The sequence below is a fragment of the Alligator mississippiensis genome, chromosome 15, assembly GCF_030867095.1.
Source record: "Alligator mississippiensis isolate rAllMis1 chromosome 15, rAllMis1, whole genome shotgun sequence".
Taxonomy (NCBI): Eukaryota; Metazoa; Chordata; order Crocodylia; family Alligatoridae; genus Alligator; species Alligator mississippiensis.
In genome coordinates this window covers 17856671-17881786 of record NC_081838.1, presented here as the reverse complement: position 1 = coordinate 17881786, position 25116 = coordinate 17856671, and the positions used below count along the sequence as shown (strand labels likewise).

The 25116-nt window shown below is 58.1% G+C and overlaps 3 protein-coding genes across 5 annotated transcripts; 2 read left to right on the top strand and 1 right to left on the bottom strand.

Annotated features, from left to right (window-relative positions):
- Window positions 1-2562: 2562 nt before the first annotated feature.
- On the top strand, window positions 2563-5402 carry ANKRD34A (ankyrin repeat domain 34A). Its single transcript, XM_059718823.1, has one exon. It carries the CDS (start codon window positions 2644-2646, stop codon window positions 4210-4212), a length of 1569 nt encoding a protein of 522 aa, XP_059574806.1. The 5' UTR covers window positions 2563-2643; the 3' UTR covers window positions 4213-5402.
- Window positions 5403-11005: 5603 nt separating this feature from the next.
- On the top strand, window positions 11006-17529 carry LOC132243241 (gonadotropin-releasing hormone II receptor-like). Of its 2 annotated transcripts, none has more exons than XM_006266481.3 (4): window positions 11006-11265; window positions 13618-14959; window positions 15735-15939; window positions 16891-17529. In XM_006266481.3, exons 2-4 carry the CDS (start codon window positions 14237-14239, stop codon window positions 17385-17387), a joined length of 1425 nt encoding a protein of 474 aa, XP_006266543.2. In that variant the 5' UTR covers window positions 11006-11265; window positions 13618-14236; the 3' UTR covers window positions 17388-17529. The 2 variants fall into 2 exon arrangements, with proteins under 2 accessions (XP_006266543.2, XP_019342012.1); XM_019486467.2 differs by lacking the exon at window positions 11006-11265 and adding an exon at window positions 11521-11609.
- A 1728-nt stretch (window positions 17530-19257) lies between these two features.
- RBM8A (RNA binding motif protein 8A) lies at window positions 19258-23384 on the bottom strand. Of its 2 annotated transcripts, none has more exons than XM_019486468.2 (6): window positions 23255-23384; window positions 22947-23006; window positions 22267-22344; window positions 21380-21516; window positions 20538-20674; window positions 19258-19635 (listed from the first exon to the last, which is right to left on the bottom strand). In XM_019486468.2, exons 1-6 carry the CDS (start codon window positions 23313-23315, stop codon window positions 19590-19592), a joined length of 519 nt encoding a protein of 172 aa, XP_019342013.1. In that variant the 5' UTR covers window positions 23316-23384; the 3' UTR covers window positions 19258-19589. The 2 variants fall into 2 exon arrangements, with proteins under 2 accessions (XP_019342013.1, XP_006266514.1); XM_006266452.4 differs by having other exon boundaries at window positions 23249-23382.
- Window positions 23385-25116: the final 1732 nt, after the last annotated feature.

Below are 25116 nucleotides of genomic sequence, written 5' to 3'. Positions count from 1 at the left end.
ATGTGCAGGGATTTCAGAGACTGCCGCATCTCGGATGCATCCATCTCTTTTCTCTAACACCCTTCCCCCTGCCACAGTGTATTTTTGCTTGGTGCTCCAAATAGAAGAGATGAGAAATAACCAACTCAGAGGAGTGCGTCATGCCTCAGGCCTGGGCACAGCCCACGGTGGTCCAGAGAGAAGCTCTGTGGGAGTTGCACCAAGCTCTTGTTTAATGCATTTGGGGCTGAGATTTTTGGAAGAGGTGGTGGGGAGATAGGAGCCTTAGGAGCCCAAAGGGAAGTGGGCACCTCACTTCTTGAGGCCTCTTAGAAGCCCCCAAGTAGAGCCCTCAAAGTAATTTGGGACAGATGAGTGAGCACTTGTCGTCCCTGGTCTATTGTCGGGGAAACTGAGGCACAAAGAGGTGCAAGGATTTGTCCTATTAGTCAATGGCAGGGCCAAAAAATGAGAACCCAGGAGTCCTGATTCCCAGCTGCCGGCTCTAACCATGAATCAGCGCTGCCTTCTACAGCTTAGAACAGAACCCAGACGCCCGGCTCCCTGCACCTATGCTCTCTTCTGATACAGCTAGGAACCAAACCCCACCGTCTTCCCTCCAAAACCTATATGCTACCCCTGCGTCTGCACTCCCTGTGCAACTAGGAATAAAATGTGGCAGCTCAAACCCCCTGGTCCAGGCTCAGCCCATTATAGCAGCCTCCCCGTCTTCCCCTCCCTGGAGAAAGATGTGGCAACTGCAAGCTAAATCCAGAGGTAATGAGGAAATTAATGTGTGCTAATGACAAAGCGGCTGTAGCGGGCCACTGAGCTGGCAAGCGCCCTCGTCTTTCAAATGACAAACGGCTCCGGGATCCTCCCCCTGTTTTGTGTGCTGGTGCGTGGATGGCTGCCGAAGTGACACCACAACGCAAGCAGGGATGAGTGTCTACGAGGACAGACAGACTGAGATTTTCCAGGCTGCTGCAGGGATCCAGCTATCCCAATGATGTTAGTGTTAACGGGAACTTGCCATCCAAATGCCACTGAAAATCCCAGCCCAGCTATTTTAAATCCCCCGTCGCTTCTCTGCTGACATATGCTCCTCAAAGTCCTCTCCAGGCCCGGCCAGCCCCACTCTTTAACTGCGTGGCCAGCAGGACTGGAACGTGTGTTCTTGGGACAGCGCGGGGTTAGAGGCACCCAACCTCCCCCACCTGGCACTTTCCATTGACATACCTGGGTTCATATGCTCTCACATACCCCACACCTGTTCTGCTGTGCCCACATACCAGGACTTGACTCTGCCACAGACTGTCTGGATAATCTTGGGCAAATCACCTGAGGTTGGATTTGCAAGCTCTCTGCTTCCAGTGTTGCTGCTCCAGCCGCTTTCTCCCGGAGCTGCGCCTGGAACCCAGGAGTCCTGGCTCATTGTCTCCTACTCTAACCATGACACGACGCTCTCTTTCTGCACGAGAAGGCTCTCTAACACTTTAGGACAGGACGAGAAGAAGCCCCCAGGCCAGAGCACCAGCTCTTGCGCAAAAAGAGCCAACTCACAAGTGCAAGTGGCAGGTCTCCTACCCAGACCCCTGCCAAGTCTGCTTAGCTTGTGGAGTCAGCTCCCTCCTGTCCCTTGGCAGCTCTGAACAAGACTCTTGGGTCCATTTGTCTCACACCCCCTGATTCAATCAACCTCCAGGTTGGGGGACCGCACCAGCCTCCAAAGACCTGTGGGATGCTGCTAGTTAGCCTGGGGTGGGTGGAAATGGGTGAGCCAGGGTCCCCAAGAAGACCCCAGCCCTCCCTCTACTCATCCCATCTCATTCCTGCCTTCTTGTGTCCTCTCCTCCTTGCCCCTTCTACCTGCCTCTACACCTCCTCCTGGTCCTCTTTCCCTTCCCTTTTTCTCTACCTCCCCTGATTCTCTTTCTTGCCTTCACTTTTCCCTTCCACCCTTGCAACCTCTTCTTTGAACCCCATCTCACAACCCTGCTTTGCCCCTGCCCTGCCCTGCCTCTGTTTCGTCACACCATGGGTGGCTGGACCCATGGGAACAGCTGCCCAGCTGGGCCTCTGTGGGAGATCTGGGGATCTGAGCCCCCTAGGATTTCTAGCCAGGTTTGGAAGCAGCAGCTGCTTCTGCCGTGCATCACCCCCTCTCCAGATGCCCCCACATGTGGTGTGTGGAGTGACTCAGCTCCTTATTTTAATGCCTTCCTATTGCCCTTTAATGCCCTTATTTTAATACAGCTGCCAGGGGCAGACAAGGGTGGATGCTGAGACAGGGTTGTTTTGCCCCCGGACGTCTCTTGGGGCATCGGATTTGGGGCGGAGAAAGGGGGATTTTTTTACAGAGGCATGTCCCAGGCTGCGCTACCACCATACACAGGCTGGGACTGGATTAAGCAAACCTCACTCCAGAGGTGGCCGCTGTAAATCTGCGCGCTGTGTGACTACCTGGCTATTAAACACCGGCTTTGCTCCAGCCGAGGGGTGGCTGCAGGATGGTTTGAGGCTGCATTGCGAGATGTCATGACTTCCTTTCTCTCTTCTCTCTCCTCCCAGGCATGCGTTCTCCTTGGGCCAGGCCCAGCCCTGCTCCCCCCAACCTCAGTTTCCCCCAGGCCGCCCCCGCCCAGCGGTGAACGCCCTGCTGCCATGCTGCACACCGAAGGCAATGCCCTGCTGAAGGCCGTGGGGCAGGGCAAGTTCCGCCTCACCCGCCTCTTGCTGGAGGGGGGAGCCTACATCAACGAAGGCAATGCCCAGGGGGAAACACCCCTGATTGCTGCCTGCCTGGCCCACTACGACGACCCCCACAACAAGCCCCGCATGGTGAGGTACCTGCTGGAGAACGGGGCTGACCCCAACATCCCTGACAAGACGGGCAAGACAGCTTTGATGCATGCCTGTGCTGACCAGGCCGACCCGTCGGTGGCATCGGTGCTGCTGGAGCACGGGGCAGATCCTAGCGCCAAGGACTACTCGGGCGCCTCCGCCCTGGTGTACGCCATCAACCGGGGTGACCGGGAGACCCTGCAGGTGTTGCTGGATGCCTGCAAGGCCAAGGGCAAGGAGGTGATCATCATCACCACTGACACGTCCCCCTCGGGCACCAAGAAGACCAAGCAGTATCTAAATTCGCCCCCATCCCCGGGGCTGGAGGAGAAGCCGTTGCCCTCCCTGTGCATGTCGCCCTCGGACATCGAGGTCCGCACGTCCCAGTCCCCCGGGGCCAGTGAGAAAGAGGAGGAGAGAGACGTCTTCAATTTCACCATGGCCACACGGCTGAGCTGCCCCCCATCACTGCCGGGACCAGACAGGTCCTCTGAGCAAGTGCCGGTGCCCCCGCCACCTCCCAAGGGCCGGGCCAAGCAGCTGAAGAGGCTCAATTCGGAGCCATGGGGGCTGGTGGCACCCTCCGTCCTGGCCGCCCCCCACGCCGAGAAGGCGCGGACGCCAGAGGAGAGGTTGACAGCCGAGATGAATGGCCTGAGCCTCACCAAGAGGGCCCTGCTGTCGCGGCGGCACAGCATCGAGGGCCAGGAGCCCTCGTGCTTCAAGGTGGCAGCCCCCCAGGATGGCGGGGCGGAGGAAGGTGCAGGTCCCGAGGTGCCTTGGGCTGAGAAGGTCCATTTCGGCCACCTCCACCAGCCCCTGTCGCGGCGTAACACGGCCCCTGAGGCCCAGGAGAGTGGGGGGCCGCCAGGGCATGGTCTGCGGGGCACGGCCCACCACAAGCTGACGCGGCGGGAGCATTATGAGTCCGACTCACACCTCTGCCCCGACTCCATCCCTGGCTCGCCCGATTCAGGCCGGGTCTCGCTGGAGAGGAGGAGGTACAACGCCTCACCCCTCACGCTGCCCATCAGCTCCTCCCGGGAGTCCCTGGAGAGCATCCCCAACGCTGTGTCCCCGCTCTCGGGCCGGCGCCGCTCCCCAGGGTTGCTGGAGAGACGGGGCTCCGCGACCATGCTCCTGGACCACATCTCCCACACGCGGCCCGGTTTCTTGCCCCCACTGAACGTCAACCCGCACCCGCCCATCCCCGACATCCGGTCCAACGGCAGGCCCCCCTCGCCCGGGCACCGGGGGATCGTGCCCATGGCCCCCACCTCTCCCAAGAGCAAGAAGAAGCTGATGAGGAGGCACTCTATGCAAACGGAGCAGATCAAGCAGCTGGTCAACTTCCAAAACCTGCTGGCCCAGGGCGACCCGACCAGTTAGAGGAGCCAGAACCCACAGCCCCGTTGCAACTGGGCCCCGTTGCCTGGGGAGAGGCTGCGGGAGATGGCCAGAGCTCCCCATCTTCTCCCCACCTTGGGCAGCCTCTTGCAGTCCCTGGGTTGCTGCTTTCCACCGCCCGCCCCCGTCCCCTGCCTCCCACATGTATTTATCCTAATGCCAGGCCCAATGCAAGAACTGGATCAGAACAGGACTGCTCCAGGGCTGGGCTGCTTCCCAGAAGAACTGGGCCCACTGGGAGCTACTGGACAGCGGCTGGCTCCAGCCATAGAGGCTCCGATGCTGCCCACCAGGTTGGAGGTGACTCTCAGTTGCACTGACAGGGCTTCCAGACTCCCCAGCATGGCTGTCCGGGGTGCATCAGATGGCATCTGTTATCCCAGTCAGGAAGCCGAAGGGGATGTGGAAAGGAAGAAGACCCCCCAGAGCAGCCGGTCTGGGGGTGTGAGGTTCCCACGTCTCTTGGGCTTTCATCCAGAGGGATCCAGGCTCCGTACCCAGAAGCCGCTGCTTATTTCCTGGGCCCAGCTGCTGCTGTCCACTGGGCAGAGCTGTGGGGACCTGCCAGGCCACCTGCTCCTCCCTGCAATATTAATCGTCGTATTGAACCCGGACTACTAGGTTCATCTTGGGGAGGGAAATGCTGTCAAGGGGTCAGAGTAAAGGGGACTGGCTTTGGGGGCTTGACTTGGGCTGCTTTAAAGAGATCCCCCCTGCTGCTCCAGCCTCGGAAAAATCAACCCCCTTCGACACACCTCAAGATGAGGCACTCAGCACTTGAGGCGCTGCCCCGCTACGGCCCAATGGAGGCCACAGCTTCTGTTCCCAGTTGGGGGAGGAAAGTGGTCAGAGTTAAGGGTACAGGGGAACTATAGCCTCTTGGCTCCTTTTCCTGTCTGTGATTGCTGTGCGGCCTTGGATAGGTCCAACCCCCCACCCTTGTCCTCCGTGCCTCAGTTTCCCCATTGGATCCAGTGGGGGCAATGATACCGACCTGTGTCTGTACAGCGCTTTGCAGTCCATGGATAAGAAGTGCTCTATAAATGCTAAGTAGTATCTGTAATTTATTTAGCATTCTGTCTGTGGCTGAGCCGCCACCTTAGATAAAGCAATAGGATTAGCACCGCACTCGAAATCACCCCTGTAATCCTCGACTTCTAGGCACTGCCGGGACAGTTTGAATTTCCTAAGCACAGAGCAATGGCAGAGGAGAGAGGGGTCTTGGCAGCACATTGCTGAAGCCAAGAGCATAGCACAGGGCTTTTCAACTCTTTTAGACTCCAGGCTCCCCCTCGGAGAGGCCAGCTCTCAGCTTTCACCTATATTTGACTATGGAAAAGTCCTAGAGCAATTCTGTTGGGAAGAACTCAGCCAGCCCACGACGGATGAGAATGGTTTTGACACTACAGATGCCAACAGAAAATCTCTGGTTTATCTTGTGAATCGTGCTTGCACACCTGACAGGGCTAACAGGGCATGGAAGTCCGCGGCACCCTTAAAAGGATCTCAAGGCACCCCTGAGTGCTGCAGATCCCTGGTTGAGAATCACTGGTGTAGCATTTAGGGTGGCTTGATTCGTGCCTGAACACACTATATGTTAGCACTCGTGTAGCTTACCTCGGTTTGGGATACACCTAAAGGAATCAGTAGTTTCCCCAGGGCTGGGCATGGTAGTCAGGCCCCAAGGATCTGCTTATATTCAGGTGCCAACTCCTTGCTGCCCCCCTCTTTTGTTCCCATAAAGCAGCTTCCTGGCTGCAAAGTGTCTTTTGAATGGATGGCATGCGACTGATGCCATGTGGCCTTATTGAGAGCCTATAATAATAGCCCTAAGATACGTGAACATCCCCACATTCATTTCAATTTGGCGTTGACTCTGAAACCTCACGATTACAACCGATGTGGCAATATGGTAAATGGGTCCATTGCTGAGTGTGGCAGCAAGCTTGCACTAAAGTATGTCACCAAATGTCCCCAACTCTACAACAGCTACCACATTCCAGCTTCTTCCTTGGCCGCTCCTAGAAAGCTGCACTGTTTTCTCCGTACACAATCTGGCAGCATGCTGGAAACATAGGACCAAATCCTTGGTTGGTACAAATTAGTGCTGCTCCTGATTTACACCCAATGAGAATCTGGCCTTAAAATATTCAAGAGGCAGCATCTGATCGACCAGGATGAAGTAGTCAGAGTTCCCTCTTTGTTCCTTTCTGTATCCAAAACTATTTGCTGCCAGATTTGGAGGTAATTTGTTGCAAAATTAATGAGCTCTTCCTTGACCGCCAGGCATTTGGCATGCCAGGTGGCACGACTGGGCTTTGGAAACTGCCACTGAGCTAGGGGAGGGTGCTCAGGCCTGAGGCCGTAGGTCAACAGGGTGGAAAGATGCAACTGGAGACCAGATGCACGGTGCAGTTGCAAAAGCTGCTGCATTGCAGCTAGTGTTGAGAGTCTCTCTCATGGAAGAAAGTCTAATGGGTGTGGGTTTGAGCCCATGATCTTGCCAGTTCAGTCCCAGGAGGTGTTTATGCCAGGCCTATGCCAATCTAGGGCTGTCTCTGCCTCCAAGCCTGCTGCAACGACTGGGTCGCTGTGAGCTTCCAGTATTATCCTGCTCTTCCTCCCATGCCCATGTCGTAGGAGCACAACGCTTCCCCCTTCTGCTGACCTGCTGGGCAGCAGTGGCCTCGCTGGGGGGTTTCTAATTGCTTTTCCTCCATAGGAACCTCACTGGTTTGTGTGTGCCCATGCGTGTGTGTATGGCACTGCCCCGGCTCCCCCACCTCAGGTCTCTGACAGGCAATCGTGGTGGAGGGGGAGGGGGGGCTGTACTATAAACCCGTGGCAGTTCACGATGCAGAAATGCAGCAGCATCTTCAGTACATCCTCATCCAACCCTGAGGGGCAGGTTTGGGGTCTTCCAGGCTTTGCAAAAGCAAAACCCACCCAAATAGGAGGTCTTTGGGCCTTGAGCAATTTCCAGCTGGATCTTTTGGCCGGCTGGGACTATCCAGGGGACATCTTCCCAGCTGCAGCAGCCGGCAAGGGTCCATGTAGCTCCCAGCCACGGTCAGTTTTGCCCCCACTCACACACAGCGAGGTCCATCAAGGCATTTCTGCCCGGGGATTTGCACTATCGGACAATCAGGGTTCAAGCACAGGGGTCAGCTCTTCCAGAGCAGGCCCCCCTTTCCCTACCAAGCCCAGCTTGGGGCTGTGGCTTCCCCCAGGCTTTGTTGATGAGGCTCAGAGTAGTTCACAGATCAGTCTAGCAACATGGGAAGGGCAGATCCGTTGTGATCCCACAGCTGGGCTCCCAGCTCCAGTGACCCTGCTGCTCCCATCTCTGTTGGGGGGGCAGGCGAGGAGAAGACCCTGAGTGGAGGGAGCAATCAGTGGCATTGGGGGTGCCGGGGTACTGCCTATTCTTGACATATCAGTGAATAAAAGTCTAACACAGCTGACTGGCTCCCAGGTCATTTCTTGGATGGATGGAGTGAGGGGGTTTGGGAAGGGACCTACTGCTTCTCTCTGGTCTATATTGGAACTAAAGGTCATGGGCGGATCTAGGATTTTGAAAAGGGGGGTTCAAAGGATGCGCTGCATCAATACACACAGCACAACACGTTTTTCTCCAGTGACAGAGAAACTAGAAGTTTTCCTAATAAGCTAGGGGCCCAGTGCTACCTGATTCAGGTTAAGTTCAAAGCCAAACCAAATATAGCTTTGTTGGACCGCTCATTTATTTGTTAGATTATATATTGCATTTGAAAAGCACATGAAGCTGGGCAAAAAGATATTATTTCATTGGTCCTGTTGTCATCATAGCTAAACACACCTGTCTTAATTGCAGACAACAAAATCTAGCCTTTCTGAGCATCTTGACAGTGCCTGAAATACTTCACTGTCAGTCATTGCTACACTTGAGTTCAGGTATTGAGCTTGAACGAAAAGCAGTCTGTGAAGCTATGAAGTAGGAGAAATACTTTACCAGGAAGAGCTAAGACAGCAACACTGCAGAAGGAAGGATGGTTTGAATACGGAAACATTGAGACCATTAACAAGCACATAGGGTTGTTAACACCTATGGATTTAAGAGATTAGCAGGAATAAGTGGATTTACAACAAGCCATGAAGTCAATTGACTCCCTCAGCACAGCTGCTGCTCCTCCCAGGCAGTTTGGGTAGAGTAGGAATCAAAGTCTGGTGCAACCGCACCACTGTCTCCCGCCGGATCTGCCGAGATGACAAAGCAAGGACAGCATCTTACCCATGTCTTGCCAGTACCAGCTGCAAGCTAGCATGGCTGTGGTCATCACTCGGATCAGCGGTACCAGAAGAAGCCCCCGGTCCAGCTAACCCAGGATGTGCTTGCTTCTTGCTCCTGCATGAGTGGGAGAAAGTTGGGCAGAGTCTGGACATCGGCTCAGCAGCCCGGGTGCAGAGGCAGCAGATGCCAGGCAGGGCTATGCAGGAGCAAACAAAACAACAGGCCCCTCTCAATCCATGGCTCTTGCCAGGGCTGGAGGCTTAGCATGAGGGACAGCAGGGCACCTGGCCCCATGTTTGAGCCTGGCCTCTGGGGAGTTGGTTTTCCCCTGTTATGCTGTGCTAGTGCCAGGTTCCCCAGGGCTCCTGCAGCACGGGGCAGGGCTGCACATACTGTGCTTTCCCCCTGTGTTTTGTGCCACCTTGGGGAAAGGAAAGTGGGAAGCTGTGGAAAAGCCAGGGTTTCCCCTTGATCCCCCAGATCCTGGGATAGGAGCTGCCAATCACAGGGCCCCTCCTGGAGCTCCCCACTGCTGATGCTAAGGGAGGAAGGACATGATGAGTCAGCAGGAGCTGGCTGCCTCCTCCGCGCTGTCCGCTGGACCCTCCTCCCTCCTTCCTGCTCCACGCTGAAGCCCTTCTGTCAGCCCAGAGAGCCCAGCTGCATTGGAAGAGGTGTGATACCTTTGCTAATGCCTCTGAGCTCAGCCTCTTCATGTCCCCAAGCCTGTTCCCTGCCCGGGAAGAGAATCAGCCAGGCAGGGCATTAAAGTTTCATGAGGTCTCGGATCTCTGCTGTGACTTGCTGGGGAGAGAAACGACCCAGCAGAGTGAAGGAAAGGGTTTGGCAGGTGGGTTCTGCTGGTGACATTGAAAGGGTGGATGGAAACAGTCCGAGTCTCATGGGCTGGGCTGGGCTGGAAGGAACATTCCTGGTGCTTCTGTTACAGCCAGAGCTGAATAGATACAGCCTCCAAGCACCTGGGAGATGGGAAGTTGTGAATCCTACCAAAGGTGAGTGCTGCATCCCGGCCTGGAGGGTGTCAGGGGCAGAGCTGGGAACAGACGCCCTTCATCCTGGCTCCCAGGACTGCGCTGAAGGAAATCCTTGCCTCCAGATGGGAGGATGGAAGCCAGGAGCCCTGGCTCCTAGTCCTCGTCTCCCCCTGCCTTAGAAATGCTCCTTGATCTGGAGAAGAAACCCAGGAGCACTGGTGCCCTGCCCTCTACTCCGGTCCTTAGATTAGGAGCCATTTGGAGTTTTGGTAAGGACCAGGTTTCTGTTCCAGGTTCCAGTAGGGCCCTGTCCACGACCACCCCACCCTCCCTGGGTACTACTGAAATAGCATCCCACTCCCCCTGGGTACTATTGATAACATCGCCGCTCCCTTCCAGATCCAGCACCACAATCACAGAGTCCTGGCCCCAGTCCTGTGCTCTGTCTTCTAGCTCATGCCCCCACTGGATGCAGGAGTGGAGCCCAGGAGTCCGGGCTCCTAGTCCCACATTCTTCCCAAGCCAGGTTGTGGGAAAACACCTCTCCTGTGCTGGGGAAAGGCCAATGCAATTCCCGACTTTCAGGCCTGGGTCAGAGCAGAGGGCTGGGAGCACTGGGAGGATGGTTCACTAGGACCTCTGGGTCTGGAGCTGACTCTGGCTGAAGCGGGCAGCCATGCGGCTGCAAAACATGGATGAATTATTCACTGTCCTGCTGATTTATTCATCACGGCAGAAGCGCTTGGCTCTGACTCACCCCCTGCCCGAGAGGGACCCCCACCTCCCCAGGCCCGGGGCCCAAGCGGGTCCAGAGGCTGGGCCTTAGCTCACACAGTGGTGGAAAGGAGGGAGCAACCCCCCAGATCCTGGCTCCTGGCAGATGTCCTCCTGGTCTATCCGTGGGAGCTCTCAGCTTGCAGACAGACTGCGGGATTTCTGGTCTCTGCTGTTGGGAAACAGCACCTCCTCCTGAGGTGTTTCAGATGCTAGCCTGAGAGCTTTCCATCAGCCAGCCTCCGGGACTGCAAACAGTCAATCCCATGCATGCACAAGGCTCAGAGCTGGTGGGGCCAACCTGCAGTGATGCTGGGGGGACAGGAGATGCAGGGCAGGGAGGTCAAAATTACAGCTCCTTTGCTCCCTAGTGCTGGACCGAATCCTCTGGTGTCTGCCTGCGACTGTTCAGCCCAACCCAAGACCCTGGGCCCTGTCCAGGGTGAATGGGAAGGTCAGACAGGACCTCCAGGCCCCTTTAGAGCTTGCATCTGGGGGGTGTTGCGGCTCCAAAGCTGAACTGGGCCATTCTGGGCCTCTTGTCCCATCTGCCCAGCAAAGGCTGAGAAGCTGGCCCATCACCCTGCCTCCAGCTGCATGTGGTCAGGCTCAGCAGCTGGGAAAGAGGTCAAGAAGCCTGTAGCAGCCGTATTGCCAGCCTCAGAGCCTGGGACCCTTAAAACCTGGCACCCCGATAGTAGCAGTCCAGGCTGGGTTTGTATCATTCAACCCAACCCCTTTTCCCAGGGGTGAGAGAGAGGAGCCGTTCCTACCTGAATCCTAGCGCTGGGGCTTGATGGGAAACAGCCAGTGCTGGTCGTCATGTGTAGCATTTCCCCGTGCAGTGGCGGACCCTGCAGCCCATCGCTGGGGCGGGCCGCAGTGCTGTGCCTGGGGAAACTGAGGCGCGGGGGTAGGAGGCGATTTGGCTGAGGTCTCGTAGGCCCCAGGGCCCCGGGGAGCCTGGCCAGTGCTGCCGCTAGAAGCTTTTTCAAGGTAAGCGCCTTACTAGCCCCGGCGGCCCCGCACTGCTGCCCGCCAGGTCGGGTGCCTTCGAGCCCTGCGTGGGGCTCGCGCCCCCACTCGTGCCCGGGCACGCAGCGGGCTACCAGCCGGGGAGGGGTAGGCAGCCTGTTTAACCCTTCCCGGGCGCCCTCCCCGGGGTCAGACCCGTCCCAGGGCAGCGCTCCGCACCGGCTGCCCGGGCCGCATCCCGCTCGCAGAGCCCCCGGCGGCGGCCGCAGCCCGCGCCGCGCCGCGCCGCGCCGCCCGCTGCAGTGCCCTGCGGACGCCGGCGCTCCGCGCCCGGGACCTGCGGCAGCCGCGGGGGCTGCGGGCCGGTAAGGAAAGTTGGAGCCGGGGAGGGGCGTCGCGGGCCGGGGGCGCGGGTCGGGCCGTCCTCTGCTCCGCCACCGCAGCCCTGCGGCGTTTACACGGGCGCCGGGTCGGGCTCGGGGCCCGCGGGCTCACCTCCCATTGCCGGCTCTGGCGCCGGGTCGGGCTCGGGACCGTCGGGCTCGCTGCCCACCCCCGCCCTGACCCCTTTGCACTGGATCGGGACCCTACGACCCTGCCCGCTTTGCCCCGAGCCGTTTACACGGGCGCCGGGTCGGGATCGGGGCCCGCGGGCTCGCCCCCCATTGCCGGCTCTGGCGCCTGGTCGGGATCCGGACCCGTGCACTCGCCCTCCACCCTGCTTTGAGCCGTTTACACGGGTGCCGGATCAGGATGGGGACCCCCACCCACCCCATCCCAACACCAGGAAAGCAGGGTCTCCTCTGAGCCTCCCCCCACCCCAACTACAGGCAGGGAAACTGAGGCACAGTGCATGGCAGGCAGGGACCTGCCCCCCAGCTCCTACCATTCAAGCTCACTCCTGTGCTGGAGCCGGGTGGAAGTCCTGACTCCCTTCCCAGAGCTGGGGCTCAAAGCCAGGACCCCCAAGCTCATTGCTCCCCTACTCTAGCCACTGGACGCCGCTCCCCTGGCTTGGACCTGGGGTACAGCCCCATGCAGCCCAGCTCCCTAGAGTGCCCTAGCTTGAGAGGGGAGGTCTCTGCGGTGCCCCCAGGGCCAGGCTCCCCTGCAGCCACCACCCCCGTCTCAGGGCTGGTGGCCATGGCATGAGGTCAGAGACAGTTGCTGCCCCAGGGAGCTTGCAATCTGAGTGGGGAAACTGAGGCACGGAGCAGTGCAGCGCCTGCCCCAGGGAGCCTGGGATTAGGGGCACCAGGAAGGGAGATGGGACTGGGGGTGGGGGTGGCTGCCCTGGGAACCCACCTCCCAGCTCCTGGATGGGTCTGGGAGGCTGAACAGAGCCCATGGTAGTGCATGTCTGCATGCTAGGGGGAGATTGGGGCAAATCCAGGGGGCTGCTGTGGTCAGATCCAGCTCCCCGTCCCTGCCCTTTCCCTGCCCCTGGGAGCTGGGTTCTCCCCTCCACAGAGCAACAGGCCTGCTTTGCAGGGAGGGGACAGACCAAATCCAACCCCTGGCCACAGAGAATTGGCTGAATCGAGCCCCCAGCCCAAAATCCTTCCCCCACCAGCCTGAAGTCCTGGTCCCCCTGCCCCGGAGAGGCTGCATGGACCTGAGCATCGGCCCCTCTGGAGACAGGACCCCCCCACCCCAGCGAGATTGGAGGCCTCCCTGTGGGAATCCCCAGGGAGCCTCTGGCCAGCTGCATGCAGCTGGCCCTGAGCACCTGGAAGGAGCTCCAGCCCCTGCTTCTTGTCTCTGCTTCCTCTCTCTTCTTCCCTGCCAATAAATCAGCCTGGCACGTCCTCCCGCAGACAAGCTAAAAATAGCCCAGTAGGGTCAGGACGAGGTGGCTGAGGGACCTTGGGCTGCGCAGCTCGCACGCAGCCTTGCGGAGCAATGGGTCTGGCCTTTCCTGCAGGTGGCACGAAAACTAATGACTGCAGTGGCTTTGTCCCAGCTGGCCGTGGAAGGGGTGTTGGGCCGACACCAGGTGCTGGGGGTGACAGAAAGCCTTGTCTGAGCTGGGGTTCCCGGGGGCTGGTGTCCACCCAAGCTTGGGGTTGGGGGTGGCTGCAGGTGGGTCTCATCAAGCTGCCTGTGAGAGATGAGAGGTGGGGGGGGGCGTCTCAGACGCATACCCATGGGTATGAAGCCTCCCCTGGGGTTGGGGAGAATGCAGCCAGAGCTGTGATGAATGTCAAGGCCGCTGCAGTTAGCGAGGCCCCACGTCTCTCTGGCACCTCTCGGGGCCCCGGTGCTGCTGCAATCACACAGCAGACTGTGGGCCATGAACTGCCCCCCCTGCGCGACAGGACTTTGTGGCTGGTGAAAACCAGCAGCTAATGCAAATTCCTGCTTCATTCACAGGTGCCTGGTGCTGCCAGCCGCAGCTGTCCACGGACAGGAGACAGACTGACACGGCCCGTGGGAAGCAGAGGCCTCCTTGTATGACCCACCTGGATGTGGCATCACCATATCTTGGGCCATGGAGGTGGCAAGCTTGCTAGGGGTCACAGAGGCTGCGTTAGGAGGAGCCTGGGGAGGACACACAGAGCAAAATCCCTTGGAAAAAAGCAACATCTTGCAGCCTGGAGGGAAAACCTCCAGCCTGGTACTGTGCTGAGCCCAGAGGCTACCTGTCTCCTACACCCGATGCCCCGCAAAAGGCTTCAATTCAACCACAGGAGCTTGGGAAAGCCTCTTCACCTGGGAAATATGTCCAGGCACCTATCTCCGGAGGGCGGCCAGCGAGACTCTGTCCGGGGAGCTCGTTAATTCTTCCACATCCTGGACAGAGCCCCCAGGTGCGGTGTGGATGGAGGCTGAAAAGCAAGACTCGACTTAGACTCTGGAAACTTTATCGTGACAAAGCTGGTCCCCGCTGGCTCCCGGGAGCAAAAGCCACTGAGGGTACGGCAGGCAGCCCCAGTATCCCAACGTCTCCCTTCAAGCAGCAAAACATGCCCAAGGACCCCCGTCCCTGCCGATGTCAAGGAGTAGAAGGGCTTTCCTGGGACCAGCCAGAGTCAGCACCACGGATCCCTGCCACTTTGCTCTCCTTGGAGCCGCAGTGCCAGCAGCAGGAGAGACAACTCCAGACAGCAAAGGCAGGATGCTAGGATGTGCCTCTGAGATGAACACCACTGCCTGTCCAAGGGTTGAGGAGATGCTTGAGCTGGGCTCACTTGTGGCAGGGAACCAGAGTTGCGGGGAGCCCCAGGTGACAGCAGGCAGCTTGGCCAGTGGTGGGTTCAATGCCAGTATCCCAGGAGAGGAGGTCTTCCTGCTGCCCACATTCTCCACCGCCGCCAAGGTGCGGGTGGCCATCACCTGCGTCCTCTTCCTCTCCTCTGCCTGCTTCAACATCGCCGTGCTCTGGACAGTCACACGGAAATACCGCAAGAGGCCACACGTCCGCATCCTTATCGTCAACCTGGCAGCGGCTGACCTACTGGTGACCTTTGTAGTGATGCCCTTGGACGCGGTGTGGAACATCACTGTGCAGTGGTATGCGGGTGATGTGGCCTGCCGGGCCCTCATGTTCCTCAAGCTGGTGGCCATGTATGCCTCGGCCTTCGTCACCGTGGTCATCAGCCTGGACCGCCAGGCTGCCATCTTGAACCCGCTGGGCGTGGGCGATGCCAAGAAAAAGAACAAGGCCATGCTGTGCGTAGCCTGGGGCCTCAGTGTGTTGCTGGCGCTGCCGCAGGTAGTGGGGGACATCAGGGCTGCCCCTGGGAGCAAGATTCCCAATGGTTTTGGGTATGGGTAGTGGGGGGCACTAGATTCATGGCCGGAGATGGAGTATGGGTAGCCTTATGTCCTATGGCCGGAGATGGAATATGGGTGTATGGGGTAGTGGGCAGGACATGGGGGTACCAGACTAGGTGGACCAAGGGGGTGATGACATAGCTAGATCCACAAAGAAGTTGGACACATTCATGGAGGAAAGGGGCATCAGTCGCTACTGACCATGGGAGTGAGGGGCATGGCCTCTGCATCAGAGCTTCCTAGATCCTAAGTGCTGGAGGCTGCAAGACAGGAACAGGGGAAAACACCCTGGTGAGACCCAGATCACCCTCCCTCTCAGCATCCGCTCTCCGTCACTGTGACACCAGAGACCAGGCAAGATGGACTCAGTTTGTGGCAGTTTTCCTGTTCTCACATGGTCAAGATCCAGGTATGCCAGGCTGTGGTAGATGCATCTCCCTGGGGAAGAGAGTGAGATGGGATGAGCCGGATGCTGTCATGGCTGGATCTTGAAAAGCTAGGATGTTTGCTGGGTCCGTGGTCTTTCTTGATATAGGAAGGAGGCACAGATGTGGGACCCACTGGACCTGTCTGGTCAACATGGGCTGGGAGCAGGGCTGGGGGCCAGTGGTCTGCTCCAGTATACACAGAGGCAGGGAGGTGGGACAGGCTGGACCTCCTGGGGACGTGGAGCTGACTGCCAGCCTGGGGGCCCCGCGGGGCATCTCTTCCAGATCTTTGTCTTCCACACGGTGAGTCGGTCCCGGCCCAGCTACTTCATCCAGTGTGCCACAGTGGGCAGCTTCAGCGCCCACTGGCAGGAGACTCTTTACAACATGTTCACTTTCGCCTGCCTCTTCCTGCTGCCCCTGCTCATCATGGTGCTATGCTACTCCCGCATCCTCCTCGAGATCTCGGGCAAGATGAAGAAAGCGTGCGGTGAGCCAGCGCCACTTGACGCCGTACGGGGGGAGGGGGGAGAGAGGAGTTGGGGCTGCACATGGGTGCCAAGGACCAAGCTATGTGTGTGCATCTCTGTACATGTCTGCATGCATTGGCATGTATCCTGCCTCAGTTTCCCTTCCCCATCATCTCTGCAGGCCTTTCTTTTGGCTCTCTGTTCCCTTTGTCTTTTCCATCAGTCACACTCATCCTTCCTTTTGCTCACGCTTTATTTCTCTGTTCCTCACCTTCATTTCTCCCTCCCTTTTTTCTTTCCTGTCTTTGCTCTTTTCTCTCTTTCTTTGGGCTCTCTCCCTTTCTTTCTTCCCCCACATCCATCCATGTCCCAGCTCCCTTAGAGGAGAAAGTAAAGCCAGGCCTCAGTGTTCAGCTTCAGGGAACCAGCCCCTTTGCTCCTCCAGCACTGGGGCCATGATTCAGACCCTCGTGCCACATCACCCCACCACAGCTCTGCCCTCCTGTTCCCCAGGCAATGACAGATGTGAAGAGAGTCCTCTGCCACTCCCCCCCTCCCCCTGCCCCCAGGGTTGGTTAACAGGAGCTGCAGTGACCGTGGGGGCTTGGGTCAGGAAGGGGGAAAACTAGTCCCCGTCGCGCGGATCCTCTCTCATTTCACCCCATTCTAGAGCGCACCCAGCTGGGCTATTCCCTGTGGCCACAGGGGACAGGACTAGGAGCAACAGCCTCAAGCTGCAGCAGGGGAAACTGAGGTTGGAGAGGAGGAGGAACTTTTTACGAGGGTGGCTGAGCATTGGAACAGGCACCAAGAGAGGCAGTGGAGTCTCCCTCCCTGGGGGGGTCCAAGAGCAGAGTGGACAGACACTGGGCTGGGATGGTTGACAAGAGCTGATCCTGCCTTGAGCAGGGAGTCAGATTAGACGCGACCCTCCTCTCTGCCCATTTTTTCCTCCCCTCATTCTTCTGCAGTCTCCTCCCAGGAGATCCACCTCCGCCGCTCCTACAACAATATCCCGCGGGCCCGGCTGCGCACCTTGAAGATGTCCATCGTCATTGTCTTCACCTTCATCGTATGCTGGACTCCCTACTACCTCCTGGGCATCTGGTACTGGTTCTCCCCAGACATGCTGACCCGGGAGAAGGTCCCGCCCTCCCTCAGCCACATCCTCTTCCTCTTTGGCCTCTTCAATGCCTGTCTGGACCCCCTCATCTATGGGCTCTTCACAGTGCACTTCCGCAGGGAGATCTGGCGCGCCTGCCGCTGCACCCGTCGTGGGAAGGAGCCCGAGGCCGCCTCCATGCTGACCGGCTCTTTCCGCATCTCCACCACGGCTGTGCCCACCCGGAGAGCTGGCGAGGGCCACGAGGGCTCTGGCAAGTACGAGATGGAGGTGACGGCGGGCACAGCCCCACCCAGCAAGAGATGCGAGCTGTGCCGGAGGAGGATGGTGGAGAGTTTCATGTGATAGGACCTTGGCATCTCTGGTCTGGACTCATAGCTGCCTCCTGGCTGAGGAGGAACAATCAAGTGGCACCTCCCAGAGGTAACCAGTAGGGCTGTCACTGCATCACTTGCACACCTAGCAATAAATCTGGATTATTTTCTCAGCTGCCCAAGTGCCATGCAGGCCTGTGGGGGGAGCCCAAGCACCCTGTCGTCTTGCCCATGAGAGCTTCCTGGCTGGTGGGGGCTGCAGGTGGGATGCAGAGAAAAAGCCTGAGCCCTTACAAAGTCTTTGCCAGCACAAAGGCCCAAACCAAGGTCAGGCAGCCTGGGTTCAAGTCCTGGCTGGTACTGGGAGGCCTTGGGAGACAACCTTGCTACTCTGTGCCTCAGTTTCCCCATCTCTTAAAGGGGTGGGAGAAGTGCTGCGGGGTTTCCATTCCCCTCCTATACCTCAGAACACCTGAAGGAACCCAGCCTGCTGCTCTCAAGGGGTCCTTCAACTGGCTTTCCTCACACCCCCAAAAAACGACTTGGTATGAAGTTGCCACTGGTTGTGATTTAGACCAGTCACTAAGCAGACTGGTCCTTCCAGGGGTGTTTTACCTAGAGGTGAAACTACCCATGCATGGGACAGTCTCAAGCAGTTACAAACTCAGGGGCCTTCTTGATGTACAGCTGCCAGGGACAACCAAAGGACTTCAAACCACTAGGTGCCTGTGAGACTTTAACTCCAGAAGGGAGGAGAGGTTACAGGACGTAACAAATGCTAGTCTCCAGCCCCTGCTTGCTCCAGATTTCTGATTTCCAGGAGCTAGGTCCAAGCATGGCACAGGTGTCCCCACACAGGGGGAGAGGGACTCAGCAGAACCAAGATCCTCTGCTCATGGGCCGAGTCCAAAGGCAAGGTCGAGCTGGCTCAGGGGCAGGTGGGTAAGGAGCAGAAGGGGATGAACCCAGAGCCATGCCTGGTGGCAGAGGCAGTGCTGACACCCAGTGCACAAGCAAGCACATTGCTTTTTACCCCAATCCTCCACACCACTGCTCAGTACCCACTGTTCACCCCTCCAGCCCAGGACTCAGCCAAGGAACCAGGACTTGTACATGGGAGAGGGGAGCATGGGGGTCAGAGTAGGGTGGCTGTCCCAGGCAAGATGAGTTCCAGACACTGAGGTGGGGGGCCGGGGTTACCTGCCCTGTGACACTCCCTGGGCTCCTGTGAGCACCACGCCTTATCACAGGACAGGAAACAAGCTCCCAACAGGCAACTAGAGAGAGCCCCCCCTCCCTTCCATGGTACAGGGATGGTCACAGCACCCACGGGACTGCTGCGGACCCCAGGCCTGCTGCGGACCCCAGGCCCAGCTACCAGTGCCCCCAATGAGCTTCCATAGTCAGCCCAGGGGGCAGTGGCCAGGTGGCCTCCCAGCCAGAGCAGGGAGCAAGAAAGCAGCCCCCAGGGCAGCACCTCTGGCTGGGGACAAAGCAGAGAGTATAGGGTGGGAAGGGGGGAGGCTGGGTTGGGCCTGGACACACATGCAGCATCTCTCCACCCAGCACAGGCCCACTGTACCAGCCCGTCACGAGCACCTTGGTGCTCCTAGAACGCCCACCTAGAGCCTCCATGCCCACTTCACAGAATGGGAAACTGAGGCTAAGACAGCTCAGCCACAAACAGCCAATGACAGGCGTAGGAGCCGCACAGGAGACCTAGAGGGAGGGACTGGGCAGGCAGTGCTGCAGGGCCCACAAGAGGGGACACTCAAGGCCACAATAACCTGTCCAATGTCAGCTCACAGGCCAAGAGGGGCCCACAGGTGGGAGACACCCTCCCCTCAGACTCTCCAGCACCCCCGCACAGACGCAAGCAGGGCCACACCTGAGGACTTAAAAAAAAAAAAATACCCCAACTTTTATTCAGACCTTGTGGGTAACATTTCTTATTCCCAAACCAGCCCTGCCCCGTGCCGCAGCTCCCCTCGGACTGGGTCTCTTGTCCAAGGAGACCCAACAGGAACTGGAAGAAAAGACTTAGGGGATTTGAAACGCAAGCTGAAAGCCTGGCAGATGTTCTTGTAGGAAAAAGGATCCCGGGTGAAACCCCTCTTGCCCACAGGAGAGAGACCCAGGGGGCGCAGACAGCTCAGGAGAGATGTTCCAGGCCCAGCATTGTGCAGGGAGCTTCCACCATGTTACTGCCAACAAACACTCTGGCAGCGAGACTTCAGCGTCGTCTCCGGTCAGGACTGCGGCTCCGTCTGCGTCCTCCCCTGTGAGACAGACAGGCAGAGTGGGCACAGACAGGTCTACATTTGTTCTACCCCAAGCAAATGAGCTCGAGCTCTTCAAGCACTTAGAAAACCACAGGTAAAAGGGACCGTTTGAAATGCAGCCACTTCTGGAGTAGAACCAGACAGCCATTTAAATCATAGAATCATAGGGCTGGAATGGATCCAGCCTCTGCACGAGCAGGAAAGACATCTGGGGTCAGACAACCCCAGCCAGGTGACTGTCCATCTTCTCTTGAAGACCTCTAGGGTAGATGATTGTACCACCTCTGGGGGGAGCTTGTTTGAAACACCTCAGAGTACAACAGGAGCAGTGACAATTGCTTCTAGATCTAGCAGTTCACCGAAGATGAGTGTTGTTCTCCAAGAAGCATGGGGGTGTGAACTGCCCGTCATGTGCATCAGAGGCCAGGTTCAACCTTTCCAAGCCAAGAGAGTTGATCGTGTCCCATTCAAGCTCCTTGGAGCACTGCTCCACGGGGACTATAGCTGGGGCAGGAGGGGGTCACTGCTCCGTGGGGAAAGCATCCTGGCTCCCAAATGGGTCAGTAAGGATTTCAGGTGATGTGAACCCATCTCTTGCCTCATGGACACTTCCCAGGGGACTGCATGTATGATAGCAGGGGGCAAAGACTTTGCCACATTCCTGCTTGCACTTCAGCCTGGTGCCTGGTCTGTAGGACAACCCCCCCTCCCCCACTTCCAGTTAGAGACAAAAGCCCCAAGGACACAGACGAACTGTGCCCGGACTCAGGTCCAAGCGAGAGAGGCAGAGACCTGATCTATCCCATTGAGTGTGTGCTCCCTGCTCCAGAGACAATCCTGGACCCATTTGGCTCCTGCTGGGCAACTTGATCCCCTGCCAGGATGTGGCCCCTTCTCACCTTCTCTTCCCTTTGGGTGGTCCCCGAACAAAGCACCAGTCCACGCTAATGGGCTGCCCCATCAGCTCCTGCCCGTTCAGCCCTTCCATGGCCGCCTGAGCCTCCTTGTAGGTCTCATACTCAACAAGTGTGTATCCCTGCAGGAGGCAAGGACAGTGGCATCAGCACCCAGTCACCCTCACTCCACGCTCACCTTGGCTCCCAGCAGTAGACCCCTGGGCTTCCAATTCCCACAACCCCTCTCCACTTGTTCACCAGTGTCAGGAATACAAGCCTGAAAGGCAAGGCTGCTGCCCTGCCCTGCCCTTCCAGCTATTGCCCTGAACTGAACTGCTCACTTGAACCAGGAGCTTCCCAGAGAGGTGGGGGACAGGGATCCATATTAGTACCCAACCCCTCTTCAAGGCTCTTTCTTAGTATGAAGCCTCCCTAGCACTTCTCTGTGATATGATCCCATCTGGGATTCAGCTGTGAAACCATAGGGATCTCACAGGGATCCCATGAAAGAAGCCAGGAGTCCCTTGCTGTTACCAGCAGCACCCACCGCACCTCAGGCTGAGATCAGAACCCCGGCATCCCTGTGCTCACACACAGTCTCCTCACCCTGCCCAGATCATTTGTATGAAACATTAAGGGGCAGCTGCCCGTTTAAGTGCAGCTTTGGCCTCCGTGTCCGAGGAAGCTGTGCACCTCAAAGGCCCACCGCCCCCACATCATACAGGCAAGAACCTGAAGCACAGAGATTAAACTATGTGGCACAGATACAGAGTCTGTGGCAGGGCAAAGACGTGACCACACCTGTCTAGAGACCCCAGCCAGCCCTCTCCCTACCAGCCCCCTACCTTCAGGTAGCCCGTCCGCCTGTCCAGGTTCAAGTGGATGTTCTTGATCTCGCCATACTCAGCAAATTTGTCGTGAATGTCCTCTTCTGTGGCTTCCTCGTGGACTCCCGTGACGAAGAGAATCCAGCCCTCCACCGCTGCGGGCAAAGGGAAGCAGCGCTCATTACCCAGATGCCTGGTCTGAGAGCCCTAGTGAACTTGCACGTGCACAGCTTCACAGCCACACCAAGGAAGGACATCCCTACTCCCACCACATCTCAGCCTGGGTAGCTTGTAATCTCCTATTGGCCTGAAGACTCTGGAGTGGAGCTATGGGAGGAGGAATGGAGGGGTAGTGAATGCAGGTGCTCGATGCCCCTGGCAACAGCAGTTCTTCATTTACTCCTTAATGAGGATGGCTGCAGAGCAGCAGGAAAAGTTTCTGCCCCCCAGACCCCTGCAATGAACCTGAATCCTAACCTAGAACAATCCCAACACCCCACGAGCACAGACAAGTTGCTCTGTGTGTGGTTGTATCAATGGTGACAGCAGCGATACCTGGCTCTCAGAGAATGCTTCTTATCTTTCACAACTTTACAAGGGAGGAAGCTGAGACACTAGGGTCACAGAACCAGCCAGTGGCAGCACTGCGAATAAAACCCACATCTCAGATTCACAGAAGTTCAGCGCTGAAAGGGACCTTGTGAGATCATCAGGTCTAGCCCCCCTGCTCTGGGCAGAAAAGACTGCTGGGGTAAAATAACCCCAGCAGTCCCTTGGTCCCTATCCAGCATTTTACCCACCGGACCCCACTTCAATGAAAGACTTGGCTCCGCCCTTCCTTAAAGCAACCTCGTGTGACACTTCACCCACCAAAGACCCCAGAACAAATCCCCAGCTGTACTCACATCTCTGAGGCCCCGGCTCGTCCCCGTCCTGCTCCACGCTGTCATAGTCCTCACGCACTCGGGCCCTGGAGCCTTCCTCTGGGCACAGGGGGAGAAAAGCAAAACGTGGATCATTTCAGACAACTAGTGACGGTTTCCTGCGCGACCACCCCACCACCAGACACCCGAGCTTGTAGACACCGGTTTTCAGACACCCTACCCCAAAGAGCCTGTAACAGTAGTGATGCAGACAAACATGTATTCATAGGATCATAGAAAATAAGGGCGGGAAGAGACCTCAGGAGATCACATCTAGTCCAACCCTGAGGTCATCTGATCCCAGCGGTCTTCGCTGCCCACGTGCAGGGGGGCTGGACCCGATCTGTAAGGTCCCTTCCAGCCCCTAACGACCGGGAAACCCCCTGCTCCAAGCAGGACCAAGGGCCGCGGGGCAGACAACCGAGTACCCTGCGCACGTTTGCTGCAGGTAGGGAAGGGTCTGGACAGCCGGACGCGGGAGACAGAGGGATCTGCTCACAGCTGAAAGGCCCCAGGCATCGCAACACCCCCGGCCCCTCCCCCGCTCTGCCCTGCCAGCAACAAGCGGACACCAGTCTGGAGGCTGCACTGGAGGCTCTGGGAGCACTGGGATCCCCGCGCGCAGACGGACAGAGCCGCGGGGGTTGCAGCCACGTCCTTACCTGAGCCGAAGCCTCTGCCTTTGCGCTTCTTGGCCTTCTCCTTCAGCTTGTGGATGCTTTCTGCGGGCAAGACCGGGCGGTCAGCGCGGGGGCCGGAGAGAACCAAACCGAGCCCCGCGGGCAGGAGACCGGGCGGGGCGGGGCGGGGCGGGGCCAGAACCGGCGGGAAAAGGCTTGAAGCGGGACCCAGAACCGGGACTAGGCCAGCCCCAGGCCGGGGGGCGGGGGAGGCCCGATGGGACCCGGAACCGGGGGGGACCGGCCAGAGGGGGGGGGGGGACATCCGGGTCACCCCGCGGTACCGTCACCATCCTCGTCCATGGCGAAGTCCTCGCCGCCCGCCTCGTGCAGATCCAACACGTCCGCCATCTTGCCGCGCTCCGCCGCCACCGCTGCCGACCAGAAGTTGCCCCGGTGCTGCAAGGCATGCCGGGAAGCAGGGCGGAAGTGTCCTCACCCTATGGACAGGAAACCCCTGCTAGGGGCCTCCATCTTGAGAAGGGAATGAGGCAGGGGAGAAGCGTGATGACGCAACGACGCTGCTAGGTGGCGAGCGCCGCCATTTGGAGAAGGGCGTCAGGCTGGCGGCGGGCGCCATCTTGGGGTCTCCATAGCAACCACTCAGGGCCCAGTTTAGGCCTTTTTGTCTCCCTTAGTGGTGGGTTCCCCTCCCTGCCTGAGACAGCCCAGCCACAGGCACGGCAGGGTGCCAGGCTCTGGCTGCACCCCTCAGGACCTGGCCTGCACCCTCCAATGGGGGGGATTAGCCCCTATTAGACAACAAGCTGCCCCCCCTACTGGGGTTGGCCCTAAACATGAGGCTCCTTTAAGAAAGCACCACCTCAGGGGAGCCCCTTGGTGCCCCCAGAGTCCCCTGAGCAAAGGGAGCCCAGCGTTCTAGTGGTGCCCCAAGGCGGCGAGTCTCAGCCGGGCTGGGGGCGCCACATCACCGTTCGCACAGTTAGGCGCGTCCTAGGACACAGCTGGAGATCTCCAATAGGAGGCCTGGGTCTGTCCCCCAATCTTGGATTCACTTGAGGGTTTCTCTGTAGTTGAAAAAACAAGTGAAAGCAGAGACGGCACTTTCTGAGGGGGCTTGGCGTCTAACGAGGGGAGAGGAGAGGATAAGCGCTGGTGAGCCGCCCGGTTCCCCAATGCCCCCGCGGGAGGCAGACGTGACAGTCAGTGCAGACAATTGTGCAAGACGGGACTCAGCCCTGTGACTTTTCCACCGTCGCAGCACAGAGATCTCACTCCTTTCCCCCCAAAGGTGGCAGGAGATCTCTGCGGCCTCTCCAAGCGATGTTTCGTGAAACCAGGCGGGTTCGGCAGGTCTGCATCTCAGCTGGCAGAGACGATGGTTGCAAAGCTCGCTCCTCGCACAACGCTGAGCGAGTGCAATGGGCGTAGCGAGGTGCCCGGACGAGAACAGGTGCCAGGTGGAGAAGCACTGGTCTAAGGGAAGGAAGATGAATCAAGTAATCCAGGCTCCAGGAGCCGGGGCTTGGGGATGGACAAAAACCCACATTGAGGAGGGCAGCACGAAGTTGCCACCCCCTCCCGACACCCAGAAAACAGCACGGTTGGACCGGGATCGAAGAGAGGATCCTTAACATAACTCCGGCAGCTTCTCCCCGTCCAGCGAGGAGGGTTGGCAGTCGTGGTGCTATCAAGGAAAGCTTCCCTTGAACAGGCTGGTCCTGGATGATCCCCCTACACAAGCAGTCTTCCTGGACAGGGATCACCACTACTTGTCGGATCGTAGAAAATGGGGGTTAGACCTCAGGAGGTCACATCTAATCCAACCTCCTGCTCCAAGCAGCTCCATCCCCAGCTAGATCAAGTAGGAAGGTTGTTCCTTCCTCCTTGCCTACCGGTTTCGTTGTAGGGGCACCTGTTTAGTGAGACCCCACAAACCCATTTCACCTGAGCCAGCCAACACTCATCCAAAGACAACATCCTCACCCCTATTTGCTGGGGGTAGAAATCGCCATCTATACTATGGCATCCAGTATGTTACTTTAGCCTTAGTCAGAATGGGTTGGGTTTTTTTTAAGCTCTTTTCCAAATGGAGAAGCATGGAGATCTCGTCGTAGCTATAAAATATGCGGGGGGAACTGCCAAGCGGCAATAATTTCTCAAGGAGCTTATGGATGCCAAGTGGTTTTGG

Excerpts from the sequence above, each read along its gene's own strand:
- ANKRD34A (XM_059718823.1), top strand. The coding sequence starts at position 2,644 with ATGCTGCACACCGAAGGCAATGCCCTGCTGAAGGCCGTGGGGCAGGGC.
- LOC132243241 (XM_006266481.3), top strand. The coding sequence starts at position 14,237 with ATGTCAAGGAGTAGAAGGGCTTTCCTGGGACCAGCCAGAGTCAGCACC. Across the intron at positions 14,960-15,734 it reads TGTTGCTGGCGCTGCCGCAG|ATCTTTGTCTTCCACACGGT; the intron begins GTAGTGGGGGAC and ends CATCTCTTCCAG. Across the intron at positions 15,940-16,890 it reads CAAGATGAAGAAAGCGTGCG|TCTCCTCCCAGGAGATCCAC; the intron begins GTGAGCCAGCGC and ends ATTCTTCTGCAG.
- RBM8A (XM_006266452.4), bottom strand. The coding sequence starts at position 23,315 with ATGGCGGACGTGTTGGATCTGCACGAGGCGGGCGGCGAGGACTTCGCC. Across the intron at positions 23,007-23,248 it reads CATGGACGAGGATGGTGACG|AAAGCATCCACAAGCTGAAG; the intron begins GTACCGCGGGGT and ends TCTTGCCCGCAG. Across the intron at positions 22,345-22,946 it reads AGGCAGAGGCTTCGGCTCAG|AGGAAGGCTCCAGGGCCCGA; the intron begins GTAAGGACGTGG and ends CCCTGTGCCCAG.